General features: G+C 41.7%; 1 protein-coding gene across 2 annotated transcripts; it reads left to right on the top strand.

Annotated features, from left to right (window-relative positions):
* Window positions 1-429: 429 nt before the first annotated feature.
* si:ch211-269e2.1 (cohesin subunit SA-1) lies at window positions 430-25,444 on the top strand. Of its 2 annotated transcripts, none has more exons than XM_064326897.1 (32): window positions 430-712; window positions 2,406-2,531; window positions 2,964-3,039; window positions 3,241-3,405; window positions 3,521-3,617; window positions 3,986-4,062; window positions 4,164-4,235; window positions 4,713-4,917; window positions 5,341-5,492; window positions 6,097-6,170; window positions 6,262-6,385; window positions 7,156-7,254; window positions 8,499-8,578; window positions 8,897-9,004; window positions 9,353-9,470; window positions 9,717-9,834; window positions 10,308-10,411; window positions 10,805-10,897; window positions 11,469-11,558; window positions 12,580-12,783; window positions 14,121-14,197; window positions 14,319-14,406; window positions 15,129-15,209; window positions 16,490-16,582; window positions 17,292-17,466; window positions 19,556-19,695; window positions 20,078-20,179; window positions 20,612-20,766; window positions 21,640-21,768; window positions 22,197-22,402; window positions 23,101-23,212; window positions 23,300-25,444. In XM_064326897.1, the coding sequence occupies exons 2-32, from the start codon at window positions 2,491-2,493 to the stop codon at window positions 23,406-23,408; spliced, it is 3,564 nt and encodes a 1,187-aa protein (XP_064182967.1). In that variant the 5' UTR covers window positions 430-712; window positions 2,406-2,490; the 3' UTR covers window positions 23,409-25,444. The 2 variants fall into 2 exon arrangements, with proteins under 2 accessions (XP_064182967.1, XP_064182968.1); XM_064326898.1 differs by having other exon boundaries at window positions 430-716.
* Window positions 25,445-26,416: the final 972 nt, after the last annotated feature.

Here is a 26,416-nt window from a genome sequence, read left to right as displayed (position 1 = left end):
ATTTTATCAGTTAGGATATCACAACTTAATTACATGCAAGGCAATCAAACGAATTAAATTACAAGTATATTTTAATGTAGCCATGTTAAGGTAATATAACATTCACATTTCAGTTTATAAGTGTCAGGGCAGTGTGGTGGGCATCACTGATGAGAAATTCGGTTGATTACAGGTACAAATAATCCTGGTTAAACTAATGACTGAAGGGCTGGACTTGCACGTTTTGTATTTGGATGGTATATTCTTAAATGTTTCAACTTCAGCAGTCTAGCTAGCAAAATGTACAAAGGAATTTCCTATTTTTTTAAAATACAGAAATCGCATATATTCTGTCGGTGCATGGTACAGCTAGGTTCGTACTTTTGCGATTATCCCTAAAGTTAAAAAGAAAGAAAGAAAAAAAAAACCTTTGGCAGATTTAGGATTCACGGTGATTTAAAAAACGGTGACACGTCAGCGAGTGCAGTGTGGAAGTTAACGTTATCGTACAACCACATTTTGTTTTAATATCACATATTCAGAGTGTGCACCGATTATTAATTGTGACAGTCAGAAGATTATGTATTGTAACGCTCCTCCCTCCGTTGTTCTTGTCATTGTTGCTTTGTTGTTGCAAGAGAATACCACAGGATGGCGTTGTGAGATTTAGGTCTTGGTTGCTAGCTACTGTACAAGGATTGTTTTCCCACCCAAATCCGCATGCTTTCAATCGGTAGGTAAGGGAATTTCGCGTTTTTACACGAATGGATTATGCTTTATTGAATTGCTCAGTGTACAATAAAGGACGCCTGTGCCACCCCAAGCTGTTTCAAGGATTGTCAGATGGCAAGATACTGCACAGCTAGTCAGCTAACGTTAGCTAGCTATATGACAGAAATGCCATAACTGAAATTGCTGTCATTAACTTAGCATGGCAACGTTATGATCACGTTTACATATTGAATTGGGTGTCTTGGGTGTACTGATAGAAGCTTAATCGTAGTAATTCAGGTCTTAGTGTTACTGGATCTGTATGTAACTACAGCTATATAACCACTGCAGCAGAATTGAAGTTTTGTGTGTTTCAGAATGGAGCTGTGGGGGATGGGTACAGAACCTTGAGAAACAAATTTAAAGGAATCCCGAGTGACAGCTTCGATATCCAATCATATTCTCGGTCTAAGGTTTATGTTTGTGATTGTAGCCAATGACTAATCACAACCGGCAGCGTTTTCACTGGAGAAATTGGCTAGTAGGCTAATGTTAGCTGTGTCTGAAGTAAATTGTGGTTAGTTTTTCATAACATGGGACCAAATATTAGCTCGAGGTAGTGCTATCACAAACATTGGTCCGTTTACATAAATGGAATAAATAGACAATGATCTGTAAATATGTTTGTTTGGTAGCCAACTACCTACTATGTGAGTCTTACAAGTTGTAATAACGTACAAGTCTGCTACCTTGTTCTAAGCAGCGAATGACATTTCCTTGTCTGGTTCTCCACCACCTATGTAGCGGACCAGCAGGTAGCTAGTCATGCAGTCAGACAAAATCTGCGCCGCTTTCTGGCACCAAGCTAACTGGTCGCTAATGTTTGCTAGTTAACTTGGCTGCTCGTCTGACTAGCTTTGTCTCAAGACGAAAAGCTTTGGCTAGAACGTTAGTTCAGCTGCTAACCAGTTGATAATACATGGTATATAGGTGTACTAATATAGCCTCTCGTTATGTTATAAACTAGCCCATATGATAGATTGGTAGCCTTTTAAAAAAATAATTCTGCTAACGTTACTCCAAGGTTGCATTCTATCTTAACTTCACTTACTATGTGTTTGTATAGACACTTTACAAACACATTTTCTAAAAGCAAGAATAAATATTGCGACGTAACATTTCATGCTAAATCAAGATTTACTTAACGTTACGCGCATCTTCCTGCAGACTTGCTCATTCCCGTCAGCCTCAACGAACTGTAGGTTAGCAAAATGTTAACTTACTCCGAAGTTCTGAGATAAACTTACCTCCCAAGAAAAGATAATAATCCATTTGCACTGTGGGTTCCTCTTTGTTTCGCAGCGGGTGGGTCCGTGTGTGCTTGTTGTGTCGAATTTGCTAGTTGTCTTGTACCTGAATATCAACCTCTTGGGTGCTGAAGTCATGGTAATTATGTAGCTTCACCCTAGAGAATCCTGATGTCATGGTAACACACCTGTCGAACTGATAGTCCATTGAGACTCAGTGATGTCAGGTTTAATAAAGACTCAAAGTCTTGTATTAATAATGCCTAAAAAAAACCATCTGAATACATATATAGAAATAAAACTATTTTAATGAAACTATTTAGTAACCTTCAAACCACTTTCTGCCTGTATATGCAAATGCTACATGCATGTTGTGATTTCAGGCTGGTAATTTCTTCCCTTCTCTAGGGTTTGATGTTTTGTTGGACAGCAGTTCTGAATGCACCATTCCACATATATTCACTGCCCAAGTATGACCATGACCTGAAAAGAGATGATAGCTGAACCAATAGCCTCCAGATCCTCAATACAAAAGTAAGAAACATGCTGATTAAAATTGTATCAAAAGTCTTTAAGACCTTTCTACTTTTAAAATGTACATTTGGTGGCTCTCTGGGGAAATACAGTTATGTGAAATTGCAAGTAATTTGGTTTGTGATTGCCCTATTCATATTAGACTGCTCTTCAAAATTGTATTGACTTTTGTCCCAGGAAATGTAAGTTTGCTAATAAATATAGCCTACATGCTAAATTATCAATGTAAGTCACAATCAGGTGTGTTTCACAGAGCTGCCCTAGTTTCAAATGGCATTTTAAAAGGGAGTCTTAGGCTGGTACTAAATGCTACAATGATATTATTATAAATGTCAAAAAAAAAAAAAACACAACAACAGTCTGTTACAAGCATGCAGTTTGGCCGTTTATCACAAGAGGTACTTTGAGCAGTGTTATTTCTCTGATTTTCAGAGAGAACTCAGTCACTGATGTCACTTCCTCTGGTTCTGCGAATCACAATGGAAATGAAAACAGACAAAAGAATGTGGTAGGTGTTAACTCCTATTCCTGAGGTTTCACAGGATATAGTCTACAATTTGATGATGAAGAGAGAATGATTATATTGCCGCAATAATCTCTAAATTTGTGTCAAAATCATGTAGGTCTTCGAGTGGTTTTACTGTATACCTGAGTTGCTACATATCTAGAAGTGTGAGTGTGTGTGTGTGTGTGTGTGTTTTATGCATAGAGAGGGAAGAGGAGGGCACGGGAGGTGTCCGAAAATGCCAAACGCAGGTTCTCAGAGTCCAGGGGTGGCAGCCCTGGCAGGGCAGAACGCCACCATCTTAAGAATGGGGACATCGAGGCCGTCACCCTGTTTGAGGTGGTCACCATGGGGAGGAGCGCCATTCAGGTACACCTACACAATTGTGTCTGTAAAATAGCATTTTATTGACTATTGCATCATCACAGACTCCTGTTTAAATACACATATACAATATAAATTTTTCCACATCTCTTTTCTGAAGGCTGTGGTGGATGACTGGATTGAGGCCTATCATACAGACAGAGACACTGCCCTTCTGGACCTCATTAGCTTTTTCATACAGTGCTCTGGATGCAAAGGTAATGTTTCCTTCCCTCCACTTTTGGGGGGCTAAAAATATTGAAATGCCCTGTAACCAAAACATACCACTTTGGCCCTGACGTGCAATGCTAGTATATTGAGTGGGTGTGGCTATGATGGTGATGAAAATATGTCTCTGATAGATTTTTTCAAGGTGGGAGACTGATAACAAACATTTTCTTGTATGTTGTAATTTGCCTTTTTTACCACCATATTATCAGTGTGCAAATAAATTTACCATCAAAAATGATTTTATTGTGAAGTTTCCCTTCGAACGGGCCTCATGTTGCACACAGATACTGTTAACATAAAAAAAAAATTGTATTGGTTGACAGCTATGGAGTAACACCTGTTTCTTGTGTGACAGGTGTGGTCACAGCTGAGATGTTTCAAAACAAACAGGACACCGAGGTGATGAGTAAAATGGTGGAGGAACTTGATGAGGTAGGAGTTCTCTGTGTCTATACAGCTTATGTCACTGCTGTGGTAAATTCTGGAACATCTTAAGTGAGATGTGTGCATATTGAATTTCCAATCTGTTATAGGGGTCTGGCTTACAGTATAAAAAGTTCCTGGCTTTTCCTTGGATTCTTACAGTCACATGGCCTTTGGACATGGTACGTTTATGGTTTTTCCAGCTCTACATTCTTAGTGTTAGCAAAGTGTAAGACCAATACACTGCATATAATTTCTTCTTTGAGCGCTTGTCCATAAATCAGGTCAATAACTAAGAACAAATTTTGACGTGCTCCAAAATAATCTTCTTAAACTTCTATTTGACATAATATTGTTTATTTATAAAGTATAGAAATCACATTTTTAAATGTAATCATATTGAATCATCACATTGAAAAACGTATTATTATATTAATTATATAAATATGTATTTGTGGACAATAAATCAGTTCTCTGAAAATCACCATAGCCAGATTTCGTACCCTTTGTAAAAAGGTCAAACATAGGGGCTTTTAGCAGTAAATATCAGTAATGCATTGAATTTAACATTCTCTTGTACTTGAAAGTATCCCTCAGATCAGGTAAGTGGGAAATGTACAGGTAGGAGGGGTCCTAATGTTTCCCACAACCTGTTTCAGGACAGTGGGGAGTACCCCCTTACCATGCCAGGCCTTTACTGGAAGAGGTTCCGTGGCAACTTCTGCGAGTTTGTGTCGGTGTTGGTGTCCCAGTGCCAATACAGCATCATCTTCGACAGCCACCTGATGGACACGCTAATCTCGCTGCTGACCGAGCTGTCCGACTCCAGGGTGCGGGCCTTCAGACACACCTGCACGCTGGCAGGTAACACCCATGCGCCCGCCAGGCTCATTTTTATACAGCACTCAACAGCTTGCGTCCGTAGTAGCTTCCTGTGTTAACTGAGTTTGGTTTAGTTAAAGTCGGTACTAAAGCCCAGTTCAGATGTGCGAGCAGATTTGAGGAGTGAAAATAGACAGGTGAGTTAAAAAAAACATTGCAACGAGTTACAAGTTGGCTGTGCTCTCCAACTCTTTTTCAAACTTTGGACCGAAAATTTGACGTCTGTTGAATCTCAGAGACTACTGTTGCTGTTGTGAACCTGATCCCTGAACTCAGTCGTTTTCAGCAGCCAAAAAATGTCCTCTTAAAAGTTCTAAAACTTGTTGGCTCTTTGATCTGAGATGGCCTTATAGTCCTTTTTCTCTCAGAACTCTCTTCTCATCCTGTCGTGTCTCTCACCCACAGCCACCAAGCTCCTGAGTGCCTTGGTGGGTGTGGCCCTGAACCTCAGTGTTAGTGTGGACAACAGTCAAAGGCTTTATGAGGTGGAGAAAGGGAAGGCCCCTTCTAAACGAGCCGGACTCCGGCTCGAGAAAATCCAGGCTAAGATCACTGAGGTGAGACATGAATTTACGGAAATGAAATACTGAAAATATGCATATTGGAAAAAAAATATGCTGTTAGAATATTGCTGCACTTCATAATGTGTGTTCTTTGCAATACAAATTATTCCCAATTTCAGATATTTCACTGTATATATTTTTATATTTATTTTTATGAAAAGTCTTCAAATTTACAATACATTGCGGTGTATTTAATTTCTGTAAGGGTTCATTTTGCTTGTCAGAAATAGGATTGCCTCATAGGAAAGGCAAGTTCGGTTTTCTTTTAGCAAATACAATGTTCCTTCTAATTTGTGTTCTTTCTCCTTGTCTTATCCCAGTGTATGTGTATTACACACTTTGAAATCTGACAGGCATATTGTAGATCGTGGGTGTCAAAGTCAAGTCCTGCACGACCTCATTGTCTGAAGACTTTTCTGGCTTCCTTTCAGCAGCCAATTTAGGCCTAAGGGGTGTGGACTCTTGAGCCAATTAGTGACTGAAATTTATCACTTAGTCATAATTTAGCATTGCAGCCCTCCAGGATTGCAGCCCATCACCCCTGTTGTCCGTGGACCTGATGGGGAGCCATATTTAAAATGTTTTTTTGACTGCCCAGCTGCAAGAGAAGAGGTGTGAAATAGAAAACATGATGGATGCCATTTTCAAAGGAGTCTTTCTGAAGAGATATCGGTAAGATAGCCTCTATCCTGTCAAAACTGGCAATCGCCGATGCTTGTAGATTTTGAGGTCCTCCTTCATCGAATGTGGCCTTCAATTGCAGGGACGTGATTCCGGAGATTAGAGCCATTTGCATGGAAGAACTGGGGATCTGGATGAGGCTGTACAGTCCCGTGTTCCTGAACGACAGCTACTTGAAATACTTGGGATGGATGCTGCACGACAAGGTGTGTGGGCTTAGGGAAGGCTCCTGCACGTTGCCTTGGAAACAAAACACAGGGAGGTCCAGGTGGCATACGACTCCTTAAGTCATTGTTTTGTCAAACAGATTTTAAGAATTCTACCTCTGGGTTCAATTAGTGTGACTGAGTTCCTGATGGCGGTCCTGTTGGCAGTCACTGTCCTAGTCTAAGACTAAGTTCCTTCTGTGATGTGTCATTCCATCAGAAATAATGGATAGTTTAGATGCTGTCAGTGGCTGGGTATTTCTGTCAGTAAACTATTCATAAAATACTTAAGCCTGGAGATGTTGTCTGCACATTCTCTGTCTACCAAAATGTGAGGAAAAAGTGCTTATTGCGGTTTTGAATGCCTGTACACATTTTATTCTAACCTGTTGCAGTATTTTATACTGAAATCACCAAGGTTATAATTGAGTAGTCTTTTCTATTGTCTTCAGTAATTGTGGTGTGCAGTAGTACTTCTAGCTTCTGCACGACAGACTTCAGGAGCAACTTGAAATTAGCACCACCATGCAACAAGGCCACACTAATTTTGTCCCATTGAGATTGAACGTGATCAATATCTGTATCCAATAACATATGACATATTTTATGGTACCAAATACACAAATAAATGATAACCGTCACCGGATTTGGAAGTGCATGGCCAACCAAACACTATCTTTTCTGAGTTTTGTTTTCCACCCTTGTATTTTAAGGCAGTTCCTTAAGGTGTGCATGTGTTAAATGAGCCTCAATATCCTTTTTTATTCCAGCAACCTGACGTCCGTTTAAAGTGTGTGTTGGGTCTCCAGGGACTTTACGGCGATACACTTTTAAACTCTAAACTGGACCTTTTCACAAGCCGTTTTAAGGTAGGTTTTTTAGAGACTGAAGTTTTGTGCTTTTTTGATGGTTTGAATTTTATTTTTCAACATTTAAGAAAGATTTATAACTTCAAAACTTTTATTTTAAAGTTATAATGCTGTAGCCTCCTCTTTCCTGTTCTGTCAACAACAACCCAACCCAGTGGCCTGGAGCAATCTGCACCATAGATTCCCAAAAGATAAAACACAAATTATTCCATTAGTATACACCCCCCCCCCACCCCCTTTTTTATAAATGTGTTTACCGTAAATACCACAGACGCAAGTGCTTTGGCTGTAATTGTTCTTCTCCAGAATATGGATGGGGGTTTGTTCCTCCTTTTTGGTTATGATCCTTGTTGAGAAGCCACAACAGAGTGGAGCTGGTGAGGAGTCATGTGAGTCTGAGAGTGTTTTCCCTCTCTGGCACAGGAGCCAGAGTCTGCGGCAGGTTAGGGGGGAAAGTTCACCCATTAGCGGGACTTCAGTGATTGACAGCTCGTGAGGGCCCCCAGGTCCCCCCCAGGCGGTGTAGCCCCTCAGCTAGGTCATTAGCCATCTCGACGGCATGACCCAGGCATGTCATTACTCCAGAACCCCGCGCCAACTCCGCAAGCATAGGCAAGACGTTGCTTAGGCGTGCAGGGAAACTGCTGGCGGTTCTTAAAGGATAGGATGGGCTGATGATGTGAAAAGATAAGAAAGATGAAGCGATGAGGCTCAAACACAGGGCCTCTGCATCGCCGGCTTCTGAATTTACAGGTCTGATGGAGATTAGCCATGCTAATCTTTCTCGATTTAATTAGCCTGATTAGTCTATTACTCAAGTGCGTTGTCTGAGTGTTACTCAGGTCTCTGCTTATCCCTGCCGACCATTTACAGTATGATTGTGATGACCATGATATTGCTGAAGTGCTATTCGTCTTCAGTCACAAATGTCTTCAGTGGAGTGATCAAATTGTATCTATTAATATACTAATTGTAAATACTTTTTTTCCTGTGAGTTGGTTCTAATATTTTACCTGTGAGGACCCCATATGGTGTGTTTTGATTTTCTCTCATTTTATGCTTTATTAACGTTTCCTTTAAAGCTTCACTTGCCTACGGACTGCAGATGGAAATTTACTGCATACATACACTAGATATGCCATGCTAAATATGCCATTGTGAATTGAGGCAGTTGGTGATATGCTGATCACTGCTACATTGTCCCCTTTTATCTAATGGAAATGAGTACATATGCTTCCCTGCAGGAGAGGATGGTGTCCATGACTCTGGATAAGGACCATGAAGTGGCAGTGCAGGCTATGAGGCTCCTCATGGTCATTTCTCAGTGAGTCCCACCTCATCCCAATTATTCACTGAGTTGGGGTCAATGCTGTTTCAATTCAGTCAATTCGGGAAGTAAATACATGTACTGTAAATATTTTAAATACTTTACTGATATACTTTTACTTGTATTTCATACAAGTAATACCATATAACTTTTCAAGTAATAAATAGAATTTAAATGTATTTCAGAAGTCATGACATAAATTGAAAAGAAATTCATTGATTATCCTCCAAAATTCACTTTCAGAATTGAAAAATGTCCACAAATGTTCTATAAGAATGTATGAATGACCTAATTTCATTTTATTCCACCCTGCAGGTCCTGTGAGGACGTCCTGAGCACAGAGGACTGTAAGCACATGTACCAGTTCGTCTACTCCTCCCACAGGCCACTGGCTGCCACAGCTGGGGAGTTCCTGTACACAAAGTGAGTCTGTGAGAGCAACCTCACTGGGACTTTATACTGTCTCACATGCTGTCTCACAGGGAATCCCATGCAGTCTCAGACTGTATGATTGCAAAGCTCAGTACTGTCTTGTCTGGTAGAGAGGGGATCACAGAAAGTATCATGGCGGCTTGTGAACCCCTGACCCTACAGGGGAGCTCACAACCTGGCTGCCCTACAGAGTGCACCGGAGGTCTCGGCTAGTTTTGCACACTTTTTAACTTGACTGATATAAAGGTTTCCCCTAAGAGAAACCTGATTGTGAGAGCTTGCCATTGATTAACACACACTCACTGATAGTGAATGCACTCCTTCCTTCCCCCATCCCAGGTTGCTTAGCGCTCCGACCGTCGCTGAGCCCGGAGATGGGGCGTCAGAACTGGATCGCCGCAAAAATCTGGCGGATGCCAGGGTCCGGGCCCTACTGCAGTTCTACAGGGAGAGTAAGGTGGGAGGTCGCACTTTTCTGTGTGTGTGTGTGTGTTTGTGTGCATGCGTGTGTGCGTGTGAGAGCATTCTGTGTGTGTCTGTGTGAGAGAGTACTGTATTATGTTCCGTGTACCGTATGTGTGTGTGTAAGAGAGCGAGTGTGAGTATATTTTTAGTGCATGCATGTGCATGAGTACATGTTCCATGTACTGTGATGTACATATGTATGTGTGTTATTGAGGACTGGTGCTCTGTCCCCTTGCAGCTCCATCAGCATGTGGTGTACCTGGTGGACAGCCTGTGGGACTCAGCAGGAGCTCTGCTGAAGGACTGGCCTTCTCTGACCTCACTGCTGCTCCACGACTCCCCCTCCTCAGAGCCTGGTTAGTCCTCTCCTTCCCTGCCTTTCTTCCAGTACCACACCCCCTTAACCACCACAGCTGCCAGGTTAGACCTCTCCTTCTATACCTTACTATCAGTACCACACCCCCTTAACCACAACAGCTGCCAGGTTAGACCTCTCCTTTCCTACCTTCCTATCAGTGCCTGCCTAAGATTGGCTGACTGCTGTGTATTAGTGTGTTTATCTGTGTCATTAAATGTATGAGCGTGTATGTGTATGTGTGTGTGTATGTGTCTATGTGCTTTGTGTTCATGCTTTTTAAACATGGTGTGTGAGTGAGTGTCTACTTAAAAGTTGTCTATTTTTTAAGTGGTACGTATATGTGTAGTTGTGTGTCTTTATTTACGTGTATTTACTACGTGTATTGTGTTGTATGAGCACGTGTGTAACATTTTATGTGTTTGCGTCTATGGGTTTATTCATGTATTGCGTTGTGTGTGTGCACGTCCGTAGGTCAGAGCAGCGCTCACACAGGTTTCGTGATTGAAATCCTGCTGGCATCGGTGCGGCAGGCCGCCGAGGGCCCGCCACAGGCAGGGAGAGGCACGAGCAAGAAGGTCAGACTGCAAGGCTGCCTGTCTGTCTGAGGAGCTTTATATCTGACTCACCAGAGAGGCTTTTATTTCTGCACAATAGTGTCATCAGTCTTTCCTGTAGCTCCCATTATTAAGGAACTGCCTGGAGAAGGGCTTCCTGCTAGGAGGAGTGCAAAGTGCTGATACTGTGTGTGTGTGTGTGTGTATGTGCGTTTGTGTGCGCGCGCGTGTGTGTGTGTGTGCATTTGTGTGTGTCTGTGTGTGTGTGTGTGTGTGTGTGTGTGTGTATGTGTGTGTGCGTGTGTGTGTGTATGTGTTTGTGTGCGTGCGTGTGCATGTATGCGTGTATTTGTGTGTGTGTGTGCGTGCATGTGTGTGTGTGCATGTGTGTGTGTGTGCCTGCATGTGAGGCAGGTGATCAGTGTGAGAGAGAGGAAGGCCCAGTCTGATGACTGCACGAGGCTGACCGAACACTTCCTGGTGGTGCTTCCCGACTTGCTGTCTAAGGTAGGGCATCGAATATTGTCACCATATATGGAAATAACACATACAGTGAGTCCACAATGTTTGGGACCAAGACATATTTTTATTGATTTGGTTCTGTATTTCGCAATTTTGGATTTCTAATTTAATTTGAAGTTAATTTTTTTAACATTTTGGTTTCACCATATACAAATTACAGCACTTTTTATACATAACCACAGACATCACCAGGTGCTGAGTATTTTCTCTGGTGATGCGCCTGCTTGTTTTGGTGGCTGGTTGCCCTAAGTGTTCTAATCAGCATATGAAACATGGGAGTACAGAGTCAAATATGTCTTTGTCGCAAACATTATGGAGCTCACTGTATATTCAAACTATTGCAATGCTTTAAAAATATGTGAGCAGATATAATGTAGAAATTAATGCTGCTTTCAGATACTGAATGTGAAGTTGAAAAAGTGGTGTATTTTCTTTTGGAAATTTGTATACTGTATACTTTCAAGGAAGTCCACATATTTAGAATATATTGCAGAATATGCAGCTTCTGTAAGAGGGAGCCCTCTGATGATACGTCAGGCTGTTTTCCTCCTTGCAGTACTCAGGTGACGTAGAGAAGGTGTCCTACTTCCTAAAAATACCTCAGTATTTCCAAATGGACGCTGGTACCACTACATGTTCTGAAAAGGTACTTTTCTCTCCGTCTGCACCTCTGCATAGACTCCACCTTATTCATTTGAGCTCTTTTTGTAGCACAAATAGACAGCAACTCCCAATCTCATAGTATTTCAGTGTGGTTGTTGTATGATGTTCCCGAGGTGTGAGGTGTAATTTCTGAATGGATAGGCAAACTTTCGAAAATCAAATTCTGTGCATTACAGACAATATAGAAATTTCATTTTAAATCCTGTTTAAGAAAGAAATATTAGGACTAAAACTCATTTAAAATGAAGACCCTCCCCTTCAGTCACTCCAGTCATTGAATTAATTTATGTGTTTCTTCATGGGGCTGGATGTTTTTATGAGTTGTATCGTGGTTGTAGCATGACTGCGCACGTCCTGATTGGGTTGTAGCGTGACAGTGCACGTCCTGCTGGGGTTGTAGCATAACAGCACAGTAGCATGACAGCACACGTCCTGCTGGGGTTGTAGCATAACAGCACAGTAGCATGACAACACACGTCCTGCTGGGGTTGTAGCATAACAGCACAGTAGCATGACAGCACACATCCTGCTGGGGTTGTAGCATAACAGCACAGTAGCATGACAACACACGTCCTGCTGGGGTTGTAGCATAACAGCACAGTAGCATGACAACACACGTCCTGCTGGGGTTGTAGCATAACAGCACAGTAGCATGACAGCACACGTCCTGCTGGGGTTGTAGCATAACAGCACAGTAGCATGACAACACACGTCCTGCTGGGGTCGTAGCATAACAGCACAGTAGCATGACAGCACACGTCCTGCTGGGGTTGTAGCATAACAGCACAGTAGCATGACAACACACGTGCTGCTGGGGTTGTAGCATAACAGCACAGTAGCATGACAACACACGTCCTGCTGGGGTTGTAGCATAACAGCACAGTAGCATGACAACACACGTCCTGCTGGGGTTGTAGCATAACAGCACAGTAGCATGACAGCGCACTTCCTGCTGGGGTTGTAGCATGACAATGACAGCACACGTCGTCCTGCTTATCGTCCAGCACCTGAAGGCCTTGTTGACGCAGATGGCTGCAGTGGTGGAGATGCACACTGACGCCGCGGTGCTGGAGGCCGCCGCCCGCACGTACCAGGCCCTCTGCTCTGCGGACACGCCCTGGGAAAGCCTGGCATCACCGGCCTGGGACGAAATGGTCCGGCGCTGGGTGGGGAGGCTGGACACACTGCTGAGAGACACGGTGGAGAAGGTGGGCATCTGATGATGAGTACAAACATCTCCACCTGTCTCCACGTCCATCTTATGTATCGTATTCACAAATTATGTGATTGTATTAGTGTGTGTGTGTCTGTGTGTGTGTACCAGGGTTGGGCACCACTCAGAAGCAAATTATGAATGCCTCTAACTCAGATTTAAAAATTCATATACATGCTTTAGGTGTAGCTTTTTACTGTAAGACTTTATATCTTAATGCTTTGTTTGTACATTAAACATGTTATCATAAAAACAATATATAAAATGCTGTTGAAACACTATTATAAGTATGTATTGATGCTTCTCTCCCTACAATGAATCTTTGAAGTGCCAATCTACAGAATAAGTCATTATAATTAATAAATCCTAACACTCATTCCGTGCAACATGGTGGAAGAATATTTTATTTGTATTTTATATGATTTCTCTGCCCACAGGCCACTTCATTAGTATGATAAAGGTGTGTAGAGTTCATCCTGCATGGATGGGCTCAGCCCACTGGTGCAGCAAAGCATTTTTAAAATAGTTTACACTGACTGCTATTGATACCTTCGACACCTTAAGTAACAGTAAAGCCCATGTTAGTATTAAAACGGAATGCCAATTTTTTTATACAAACTGAATGTTCCTACTATGTTTTATAAAAAATGATTAAGAAAATGTCGCCAGGGCTGAAATTCTATTATCAAATTCATCATATGCTAGTCTATAGTATAGCTGCTTATTTGTTGTGACTAGCTAGATTATGTTCATTCTGATTTAAAAAATATGCCATATAAATTCAATGTGTAAATACATTGCCTTAAGTGTCTGTAAAACATTCAGTTGGAAATGAAAGGGATTGTGGCTTCAAATATAAAACAAAATTCTCTATATGAGGTTGAGAACATGACAAACAAAATGGATCTAGTTAATCCCGTAGGTACTGATTCTAGATGAAGGAATAGTTGGGAAACATTTCTAGAAATGAATGATGTAATTATTGGTATCTTCTGGTAAATTACATATATATGTCAGATGTAACAAAGTTCTCTTGTTGTGTGATAGTGGAATGTCTTGAAATTGCAATGAATTAAATTCCACATCCTGGCATTACAATTCAAAATTCTGTGGGATGTGGCCAGTTCAATTCAAATTTCAACAGATGAAGTTAATGGGAGAAAATTCTATAATTCATAATTTTGCACAACCCTGTTGTGTGTGTGTGTGTGTGTGTGTGTGTGTGTGTTTTTGTATTATGGAAGTATGAGTGTGTGCATATACAGTATGCTAGTTTGTGTGTGTGTGTGTTGGTACCCTTTATCTTAACAGAAAGTTTTTTCTGTCTGTCAGGATGGCACATTCACTGCTGATGAAGTGCAGACTGAGGAGATTTTATCCATCCTGAAGAGGGTTGCCGCTTTCCACAAGTAAGAAACCCGTAACTGAACAAGCTCATTGAGTACTGCTCGGGCCAGGTACGCCTAAGGTGCCTGTGTTTGCGTGTATGTGTGTGTGGGCATCACCTCCTTTCTTTTCTCGTTTTCACAGTTCTCAGGACCTATCCTCATGGGGGCTCTATGACTCTGTCTCTCGGCTGCTCGGTGTAGAGGTCCAGCACGGATCTCTGCCTCCTGAGGTATTCACCAGCACCTTTATGTGTCTTTTCACCGCAGACTCACTGTAGGAACCAAATGTTCAGCAACAGGCTTGCAGCCTAGTTCATTTCAATTCAGGTCGATACAGGAAATTGTAAGAAAAATGTTCATAGAATATTATGGGGATTTTACCAGTTCATTAGTTGAATTTCATTGTATTTACTGAATTGACTAAACTGAAATTGAACTGACCCCAACCTTTCCTGATTACCAATACATATGCTCTAAGTATTTCTGGCTTTGTAATGAAAGTTTCCAGTGTTATATCACATTGTATGGATGTTCACAAAGGGGCGTGCCCAAGGTTAGAACATCCTCTAGCCAAGGATATAGTGCTTGGTCAAGCCCTCCTTGATATCTTCAGCTTGAATGATAGAGAGACGGAACTCCTGATCTTTAGAATATTTTGCACCCTGAAGATGATTGGTCAAAATAGGTTGTTACATACCACACTGAATGCATTGCTTATTGGTTTGTTGTCCATCTGTATTGAGCGCTAGTCACAATTTAGGTTGGCCACCTAATAATATATGGATGACGTACTTATTTCACCTATTATGGGTTGCTCACCTCTCAACGTACACCTCTACCAGTTTTATTGAACAGAAACGCCGGATAATGACTGTGGAGCTGGCTATCTGGTGAGTCTTTGTAGAGTCTTTGACGGAATCTCTCACTGACTAGGCGTGTCTGTCTCCCGTAGGTCACTGTGCAGGCCTTGCAGTGCGTGTGCTATGCAGTGCTGTGGCAGCTCAGCTCGTGTGGAGAGGGCTCGCTTTCCAGGGTGCGTAAATATGCTTTATCATCAGGGGAAATGATTTTTTATTAGTTTTCATGTATTTGCTACTTTGTTTAACAAACCCTCCACCCCTTAGCACCTGGCCAAAACTGTCCCACTCTAGCCCCCGTTTCACCACCCCAGCCAAGTAACTACCTCCTATATCGACCCAACCCACATAACACCAAACCAAACCACAATTTCCCATAGGATTTATGTTTTTATTGCAAATTGGTTGAGTCCAATGAATTGTTAACACAGTTAAAATGGGGATAAAATTAGGCTTTCTTCTGTGTTGAAATGATCTTACAGTAGGACAAGTGATGGACCACAAGTTAAATACATATTTTGCTTTATATTTTTATTGTACATCAGTAATGCAGGTGGGGTAATGCCAAATCCTATCCCTCAGCAGCAAGAAGGATGACACCCAGTGGATTTTAATAAGGCAAACAAATGCCAGTGAAGGGGATTCATCCCATGTAATTAAGTGTGGTAGACACAGGTGATGGATTGTGTTGGTTTTAATAGCTTCTTGTACCTGTTGTGTTCCATGCACCCTCCCTCTTATCTGGCATTTTTTTTATTATTAAACCTGGTGTCGCCGTTTTCTGGGTAATCATATTTCTCGCATTCTTCCCTGACCTTTGACCTCCCGTGTGAAATGTTAACGGCGGTTGCGAGCGCTTCAGGTATGAAGGAAACATTAAATCTTCTTGTGGGAGAGGGCCATTGATTGCTGCCCTTCCCAAAGACCCTTTAATCAATAACTGACAGAGTGCGGGGCAGTAATGTTCGTCGTCGGCGGCAACCGCGTCGCGATTTGCATTTGTAATGCCTCGGGCATTCGCCTCCAAATTTCGGCCATTTTGGATTTTCGAATTCAGCAGGAGACTGAGAAGCAGTTGTACAGTTCAAAGGGAGTCGTGCTAAAGAATTTAGATTGCTGTAGGGTCTAAGTGCCTGAAACGGGAGCGGGCGCATGTCCCTGGGGCAGAAGGCTTTTGTGTCTCTGAAAGCATGGGTTACACAGGGCAATGTGAGGGAAGCCACAAGGACTCGCTTTCATCAGACAAGACTGCCGACTCCCCCCCTGTCTGGGCTGTCAAATTAGGCTCCGTTACGCTTTCCAAACCAGACGTCTAACAGTCTTTAGATTCGTTTGATTGTCCTGCGCATGACTAGTGATGATGGCGTTGTTCAGAACAGCTCTGTGATTCAGTCCGTGTGCTGCGCTGAGGGACGTCCCTTGACGTCTCACGCTTCTGGCTGCTGTGCCATTTCAGGAGAAAGCCCTCGCCCAGAGGAACCAGCTCCGGGGTTTTTGTGAAAAGTGCCACCGCTGTCTCTCCCATAGCAACCCTGCGGTGAAGGAACAGGTGAGGGATGTCTCTCTCTTTCAGACTCTTCCACTGCCGGGTAATATAAACAGAATTAGAACCAGGAAACCGGAACCAGAATTTAGAACTGCAAAAATCTGCCAGAGTTCCATTTCCTGTTTACACTGCATTTCCTGTCGCAGGGCTGCTCTCACCCTCAGCCAGATCCAGCCAATCAGGAGAGACTGAGGTTACATCTGATGTGCTGTGGTTATGTTTCAACTCTTTGTGTACTTCATATGAAAATTTCAAGAATAGAAGATTGATAGAGAATCCACAGTGCTAGTTTCTGATCACAACAGATCACAGCACGTATATGATTATTTGTCTGCGTTGTTATTGCCTGCAATGGAGAGTATGATTGAAATAAAACTCATGAATTGAAAAACCTCAATCAAAAATTATGGCCATTTTGCAATTCATGAATTTAATTTCAAATCATTTCGTGAATTGATTGAATTGAAAGGGAACTGAGCCGCACCCACACAATGTATGCGATTATTTGGTGCCGTTACGTTGTTGGTTCTAAAGCGTGTGATTGTTTGGTGCTGTTACATTATTGGTTGTGAAGTGTGTGATTGTTTGGTGCTGTTACATTGTTGGTTGTGAAGTGTGTGATTGTTTGGTTTTGCCGTTATATTGACAGAAACAGTGACAATGCGTGACTAGGCCAGTCTGTGTGCACTCACTAGAGTCGATTTCCCTCTAGGCCTTCCTGTCACTGTGTGACCTCCTCACCGCTCACAGCTACCAGCTGCAGGCATGGGACCACACAGCCGGTGCAGTTGTCCTCTACACCCCCGACCCCAAACTGCAGAGGGCGCTGTTGGCATTCATCATGGAGCACGTTTTTACCGGAGTGGAGCTCGACAGCCAGAGCAGGGGTGAGCCATAGTCCCTTCCTGTCTCCTTGAGTGTGCAGTGTGTATGGGTCCAGTTGGAACAGTACAGCAAAAAATGCTTCATGAAACAAATATTCTTGTTGGTTTTTGTTTTATATGTTTACATTTAAACATTGGGATGTTTTTTCTAGAGTTCTTTTTTTCAATCGATGCAGTTTTACCATTTTTTCCTTATGCATATGAGCAAATCCAAATAGCGCTTTATCACAGTTTATATTATAACAGGGAGCAGTAATCCCTACATATTATTAAGGAACAAATGCTTTTCAGTTATGGACTGTGTAATTTAGGGTATTTGTTTCTGATTTAATACAGAACGTTAGTTCTTGGCTCCAAAAAAGTGCATTTTATCTAGATGCTTGAATAACAGGACATGGCCTAAATTTGTTATGTGGTGCCACAAATACTGTAAAAATATTTTGGGTGTATAATATAGCATATTCGGTGATAGAACACCAAGCTCTGCTCTCACCTTTCTAAGCATTTTACAGTATTACCGTTAACCAGCAGATGGCAGACTTTCACAGTATAAATTTGATAAATTTGAGGCAAACTCGATTTCCACACAGTAGTTATAAATGGAAAAAGTATTCAGATATAAAATGCATGGATATATATTTGTTTAATGAGTCTCCAGTAACATATAAAGAATATATCTAAAAAATAAATGTTTTCATATTTTACTTTTCAGAAATATGCTTGAATTAATCCTATCCTTTTGTGGGAGATCTTGTTAGAAGTATACGTTCATTTCCAGATTTCCTTAAGATCTCCTTTCCGGCGTTAGATAATGAATTATTTGCCTTAACACATCGACATCAATAAATAAAAATTAACAACAAAATAAAAATTTGGCTCTTTTAAGCTGTCTACAAAAAATAACATCTGTAATATGGTAAAAATCTGTGCATTAATGTACTTGAGTAAAGTAGCCTACTCCACCTATATAACACAAACTACACTGCCTGCAAAGATTTGTATAAAGATCTAAAATAAGTCAAGTGGTAAGACAACACATAGATAATCACATGACTGGGACTTTGGACCTCACTAAAAATATCCCTAAGCAGTCAATAATTACTCTGTTCTGGACACGGGTGCAATAACGGGTTGCTGGCCTGAGAGCAGTAATGAAACAGCCATCAGAGAGTTATGTAATTTGCTCCATGTTTTAGATGGGTTATAATGATGTATGGTTAATTTAGGAGGTGACCGGGCTGTTCAATCAGTCGGGGACAAAGAGCGGCCATTAAGATAAGATATTGGAGCGATTGCTTTCCAGGAGAAAGTATTATTAACTTCAGCTCCGTTTAGTGAGGTATTTCATTAGCCGCGTAGTTCTTAAAAGTAGTAATGCTCACGCACCTTGTTGTCGTAGCCAGTCGCTTGGAGAACAACATCGCCTAGTAAATCAGAAAAAAGAAAAGAAAAAAAACACCCACACGTTGGATGTCCTGCCAAACCCTGCGGAAGGTCATTTTTTCCCCGACACATTAGCGTTAGCGAGATTGGCAGTAGATCTAATGTGCGGGGAATTTTTTTCCTATTAAGGCCCATGCGCAATCACTTTTTTCTTCTTACTTTTATAGTGTTCATTAAGCCGCATGATAAAGATGTATGCTTACATTTTTCCGAACGGGGAACATAATAAAATAATAGAACACTTTACTCTGATGTAAAGTATGTCCCTTCTGAGCACGAAAGCTGGAGGTCTGCCATGGCGTGTCCGTTCTGCACAGGCATTCACTTCAAGTTCTCTTCTGATTGGAAGCTGACAAAGCCTTCTCCCCAATGATTGGTTAATAAATAATATGTTTCGTAATTTATGCAAGAAACATGGTCGCCAAAAGACAAAAAAAGCCTCCTGTTGTGGTCACTATTATAATGTTATATGACATAATATTATAATGTTTTTAGGCTAAAAACTAATGTAAAACATAAAAATAAAACGCTTAATGTCAAAATTTGTATTTGTTGAATTTAGTGTGGTTCTTTGCATAAAGCGCTGGGGATGTCTCAGACAGAGGGCTGTGTTTATGGGGCGTCTCTCTCTCTCTGTACCTCGACGCAGCCAGCGAGAGCGGCTCGGCCGTGAACAAGCTGGAGGACCTCCACAAGCGCAGGAACCTGCTGGCCGCCTACTGCAAGCTGATCGTGCACAGCGTCCTGGAGATGAGCATGGCGGCGGAGGTCTTCAAGCAGTACATGAAGGTGCTCCCCTCGTTTTAACCTTTAACTGTGTGTCAGTTCTCCTTCACACTCACTACCTGGGGATTCAGAAGGTGAGGGATTGCTCAGCCAATCAGATGTAAGGGGACTATTGAGTGGGCGGACGTAGAGAGCCAATTTTGTTTGAATTTTACTAGGATACTAGGGTTAACACCCTCGATTTTCAAAAGTACCACAGGATCTCTTCCAAATGAATACAAATAAAACCTACGGCATGCTGCCCTATCACTTGACGATTAAAAGCCTTCCACGTGCCTTTGAATGCATGATAGCATTACGTGGCCCAGCCAGTGCGGGAATTCCCAGCTGTGATCTTTTGTTGCAGTGAGATGAGTTCTAAAGCTTTGCTCATTTTGTACCGCAGTATTACAACGACTTTGGTGACATCATCAAAGAAACCCTGAGCAGGACCAGGCAGATGGACAAGATAGAGAGCGCAAGGACCCTGGTTCTGTGTCTGCAGCAGGTACGTGGGGGGAGGGAGGGGTACCATGAAAACACTGTTTGTTCCTGTTAAAACCCCACAGGAACACCCCCGCCCCATTTAAGTAGAATGTTCCAGTATATTTTGTTGGGAAACTGACTGTGCTGTCTGTATTTGGCTCTTCGGCTTATGTCCTGTTTTATGGCTTTGTTAAACCAGTGTGTATTCAAAAGCACCAATGGCTTGGTTATATGCCTCATATGTATGTCCACCTTGCAAATGTATCCCAATAGTCTAAAGCAGTGGTTCCATACCTTGTTCCTGGAGGCCTACCATCTTGTGGGTTTTCATTTCAATCCTAATTTGGCACACCCAATTATACTAATTAACAGCTCACCAAGATCTCTAGCTGTTGAGCTGTTCGGCTTGGGAGAAGGCAGGAGGTTTGACGCTCCTGTCTTTGTGCTTTGGTAGCTGTTCCTCAGGTTGAAACAGGAGCAGGACAGTGGGAACACCTGCAGCTCCGGGGTCCAGACCTTCAGCAGCATCAAGGAGCTGGCCCGACGCTTCTCCCTCACCTTCGGCTGGGACCAGGTCAAGTCCCGTGAGTCCCTGGCCATGATCCACAGGTACTCCTCTCTCACACAGAGCCGCTCCTCCAGTACACTGCAGCCATGTTGGTCCTCTTTTTGAACACAAAGTACACTCTTCCCTGATTAGTCTGTTAACCCCATGTGACTTGTATGAGCCAAACAGATCAGTGTTGCAGTGGAGGTCTGAAATCTCCTCTCTATGGACACGAAGTGCTCTAAACAATGTCATGTAACCTGTCTGAGTCAGTCATACATCAGTGCTGCAGTAGAAGCATATCCGTGTGGTTGAAATGGGGATGACTGAAAATACACTACGTTACAAATCACCTTGAAGTCCTTTATTGTATTTTTGTGTGATCAACAAGTCGGTTTTTAAAAGTAAGTCACCAGCCTCCGCTGGATTTTGTGTTTCGTGCTAAGTGAAGTGACACGTTCCTCTGGAAGTATGGAAGTTGTATTCTATTTCCACCTCTACTTCTGCCCAAACCTATCCCAACCCCACCTCTTTCCCATCCAATCCTTTCAATCCACTTTGCCCTTTTTATATCACAATTTCTGCCTCTGTCAAACACTAACCTTGCCGCAGATATTTCTTTTCCATGTAACATTACTATGTTTTCTATTACTGTAGAAAACATAGCGATATTAAATTCAAAATGTAAATACCAGTTTTCCTGCCTAATTGTAACTGTTTTTAGATTTCATTGATTCAGGTTATCTTTTCAAATGAATTGCTAATTGATATGTTCTGCTATCTATTTGTCATTGGCTTGCTCTGCTGCTGACTTTCCAGGTCTCTCTTGCTCTCTTGCGAAAGAGGTTACTAATCTCAATAGAGCTGGTGAAGTAAAAATGAAAGACCGTACTGGAGCGTGTGTCTCACTGAGCCTCACTGTTCCTGGGTTTCAGGGACGGCATTGAGTTTGTCTTCCAGGGATTCGTGCAGAAGACGGAGCGGCACTCCCCGCCCTACATCTCGTACCTGACCATCCTCACCGAGTTCTCCAGCAAGCTGCTGAGGCCCGACAAGAAGACCGTGTAAGTGTGCCAGCCTCTACGACCGCACTCGGTCGCGGTCGAGCTCACGGCCCTGCAATGTGGTGCGCACGGCCAGCCCGTGCCTGGACCGGCAAACTGAGCATTCTCAGAACCATGCTAGTTACAGTGAAAAGGTCTGCTAGCCAGATATACTCATCATATTGACTATTCAGCCAACATTTGCCCTTAACCTTGATTCATGATTAAATGCAAGAATCAGTTTTACTTTACTTTTCTTTCTGAGCTTTCTGAGTCTCACAATTTCAGTGATCACAAAAATGAAAACTGCTTGTTGGTAAAAAGGAACAAAATTAAATTAGCATTTTTTCTAAGTCAAGTGCAAGGACAATTGATGAAATCCTGGCCAGTGTCTCCACACAGTCAAAGCTGATGGGGATTTCGGTGAGGATTTTTGGTTTGTCCCCCAGATACAGTTACCTGCAGAGGTACGCCGGAGAACATACGGTCAACAACCGGGACGAGGCCTGGCTGCCCCTGGTCTACTACCGGGCGTCTCTGCTGGCCACGGCCGACGGGGAGGACGCCGTCTCCTTCATCAGCTCCGACACCTTCAAGCAGCCCTCTCTGACCAACCGCTCCCGCTCCCCGTCAATCAAGCAGCCTCCCTCTGACGGTGCGTTGCCCAAGAGCGTCGAGCTCAACAAGAAACGCACGCAACTGAACATAAGACGAATATGAAAATATGGAATACCAGAATGGACCATTAGGCCTATCTAGGCTTGTCAGTTATCTGCAGTCTTTAATTGCAACATTTATGACCCCGCTACAGTCCCTGACTTGCACAGAAGTGTACTACACTTCACAGTATGAGGTTCTATTTAGTAGCACTCTACTCATGATGCACAGAGATAGCACGGTTCGCACCAGAAGTGGAATATCCAGGTTCAGAAAGTTAAAAAAAGAGAGTCCTCCCCAGTATTTTTTTCCAATTACTTGGATTTGTTGATTAGTACAATTATTCAGCCAGGAGGTAGAAGTAATGAGTGAAATCAGCTGGCTGAGTTCATGGGTGGAAGAAACACAAGGCAAGACTTTTACTTTCCACATTTTCTCCTAGACTTTTCTAATTTCGATTTTTTAACCAAAAAGGGCAATAAAGCTTTTGAAAGGGATGTGATCTATTCAGTTAATTCAGAACATGATTTGGAATTCAGTTCATAAACTCCACTCCACAAATAAATGGCCACTGTGGATTTTTTTTTTCTTTTTTTGGTTCATTAATTAACTGAAATGTGTTTAAATTTGAACTGAACTGATTGTGACCATGCTAAAGCTAGTCATGTGACAGTGTTGCTGTTTTTATTTTGACAGGAGAGGTGCAGAGCGGTGCCTGGCTTCCCTTCAGGAGCCCTGACACGAGGACCCCTCCCTTGTCAGCGTCTGCAGAAGCCAAAGGGAAGAAAGCAGTCAAATCCAGCACGAGGTGAGAAATATGGGCAGGACCGAGGTGTGAAACAGAGCAGTCCTATTGGTTGAGGTGAACCTGAAAGCGTGTGAACATTCTTTCCAGCCAAGAGGGGGAGGAGGCAGAGCTGCAGGTCCCTGCCGTGACCCTGGAGGGGCAGCAGAATGGCGCCAATGATGATGTGGATGTGGACACGGTGGATGTTGACCTGTAGGCCGGCTGGTGAACGTTACCACAGAAGAGTACTCGGTTTGGATGCTGAAACAACATCAGGGATCCAGTGTTATATCTGAGCTCTTGTCTTGACTCCTGCACTTTGTAATGATATTAACCAGGAATGCCCAAACTGTGGGCAGATGGCCAGACTTGGCCCTCCAAGTCCTTGGCCCTTGAAAGGGGTAATTATTTAAAAATAATTATTTAAATTATTTTAATTTAAAATTTTTTAATTTGGATGGGGTCCTTGAAATGCTAACTATGCCGTAGCAGGCTGATTCAAAACATTATTTATGAAAACATTAATTGATATCCATAACTAAAGTAAATCTCAATCCCATATAAATATACTGGTAATACAGCAGTGGCTGATGCTGTATTTGCATAAAAAATGGGCTCTAAAATGCCACGCTTTGTACGCATTAGGCCCTGAAACTTGGATACTGTTAAAAATGATTATAAAAATAATTTGTATCAGGAAATGGTGGCTCATAAAGGGTCATTGTAGAGATTCTTGTTCTGCCTATAAAGCTCATGAAACTTTGGGCACACCTGGAATACAAAGGCCTCCATGTGATATGTCGACTGTTGATTTCTGCTCGGGGCATGAAACTGATTTTCTGTGTCCTGTGTCAAAGGAGGCATTATGGTCACAAAACCGGCTTATCTCTCTCACGGTGTTCTGCTCAGACAAGTCTCACTGTATTTAACATTGTGACTCTGAGTGCGTACCAGACGTAAGCTAAGAGACGCCACAGGTCTCTCTGGATAGTTCTTCAACGCAGGGCATGGTTAGTCGCTTACCTGTCGTGCAGTCTGGACAATACTTGTTGGTACTGTAGTTTAGAACTAACTACTGTGGTAATTGTCAGTACTGTAATTCTCAAGTTTTGGATACTTTTCAAGTAAAATGTGACCCAGACCAAGAGCATTCATTCAGAACCACGTCAGTTTAAGGCAGATGTTAATGGCACTTAAATAAAAAAATATATATACATATTGTAGATCTGGGAAGGAGGCTAGTTTTCTTTGTACATGTATTTATACAGTGTATTTTGATACATCACTGAAATCCATTTTGTCCACCATAGGTGAATTCAAGGGTGATTCATTGTGACGTGCAGTAAATAAATGCCAAATCTTAATACTGTCCACCCAGCAAGCAAGCAGCTATGGAGCTACTGTTCTTACCAGCTGTTGGTCCACCAGCATTTTGCGTCCTCTTAACAGCTACAGTAAATGTCATCTGGACTGCCTTGACTCAGTTTTTTTAGCGGATAGGTTACCCATTACCTGTATCGATGGCAGTTGACTGCAATATGCTTGCTAGCTGGGCCCATACCACATTGCTATTATATACATGTCTTGCTATTGTTTGACCAACAGTTGTATTTATAAAAGCAGCTCATAAGCTCTGGAAACTGTTGAATAGTTAGTTTGGTGATATACTGTGTCCCTCTCTGAAGTGGGATTTAAACTCAGGACATGGTTACTGGGTGCATTTTAAATGATTCCTTTATCAGTTTGTGAGCAGGATTTTTTTTATTTTGCAGTTAAAGCAATAATTTAAATCTTTTTTAATATTTGGGACGAATGTATGGATCTTCTCAGTTTAACCATAAAAGGGTCTTTTTTTATACCTTTGTCTTGAATATTGTACTCCTCTAGATGGGTATAACGGTAATTATAGATAATTAGTCAGGTGATTTTTTTGTATTGCAGGTTGAGTAGCAGCTTTTCTGGTTTTACGTGTAATTTTGTTCCCAGATTGCAGGGACCACACGGACATCTTTACTTGACTGTTAAAAAGAAACTTAACAACTGTTTATTTGTGCTTATGGCAGCTGATTTTATAAAGTCGTGTGAAAAGGTGTCATCATGTGTTCAACATGACCTTTTTATGATGGTGCATTTTTGTCTCATGAGAAAATGTGTTTATTTTACAGAAAGCAGCCAAATGGTGTGGTAATTCAATTTGATATAACCATTGTGCAAATGTCAACTGAAAATTAAACACTACACAGAAAATACTGATTTTGCGTATTTTGTTTATATCATGCTTCAATAAAAAAAATGTTTTGTGTGTGTGTTTATGATGAAAAATGTGTCCAACAATTGATCATCTTCAAATTACTTGAAATAAATAATTCAATTTATAAATACTAAAAATATTTACTTTCATAAAGAAAAACTATTAACCTTATGGTAATAATTCAGTAATACTAAATTCTTTCCACATTAGTGGTAAGTGCAAAGTGAATATGGTGTACATAATAGCAACTTAATACATATTTATAATGATAATTTTTTTAAAGCATGCTCCATAAAATCACACAATGAATGAATTAATTTATTTGACAATATAAAAATGAGATTTCATAAGACTGCATAGCAGACAGCAACCCTTTAAAAATTGTTGATGATAGAAACTCAAGAACTCCATTCTGGTCTCCATTGTGGTCCTCTAACATTCAAACATAGGCATGACAAAACATCCAATACAATACAGTTAATGCAATACAAACAGGTATGACAATAAAATCAATGAACCGTGAAATTTACTGTGAGATATAATAGTCTTACTGCAGGTCAACACCTTGTAATGGGCTCTCATTTGTGTGTTCTAATAAGAACGGTGGTGCATATGCATGCTTTATTCGGGTAAGGCGCAAGACATAAGAGCATGTGTTATTTGTGAATGAAGTATGTCATTTCTAAACACAATCAAATGAACTTTTTTTTAGCGCAGGGGCAAGGCCAGATTGCTTTCGCAAAGACTTAAAAACAAAATAGCTATTTTGCTGTAAACATTCTGATGATGATGATGACTGAATCTAGGAGGATATCCGTTAAAATCTTGTCCTGTTGTTTGTGTTTATTGGATCACAAATGCTGGTGTGCCGGGATCTACTACGGTGTCTTGAACTGAGATGTTTAGTACTATAAGTTATTAAGTTGTCTGCCCCTTCTTTGCATTCATTTTATGAGTTCAAATGTGTGGTGGAC

This window comes from Anguilla rostrata, chromosome 3, assembly GCF_018555375.3.
Source record: "Anguilla rostrata isolate EN2019 chromosome 3, ASM1855537v3, whole genome shotgun sequence".
NCBI lineage: Eukaryota > Metazoa > Chordata > Actinopteri > Anguilliformes > Anguillidae > Anguilla > Anguilla rostrata.
This window is presented reverse-complemented; position numbering and strand designations above follow the sequence as displayed.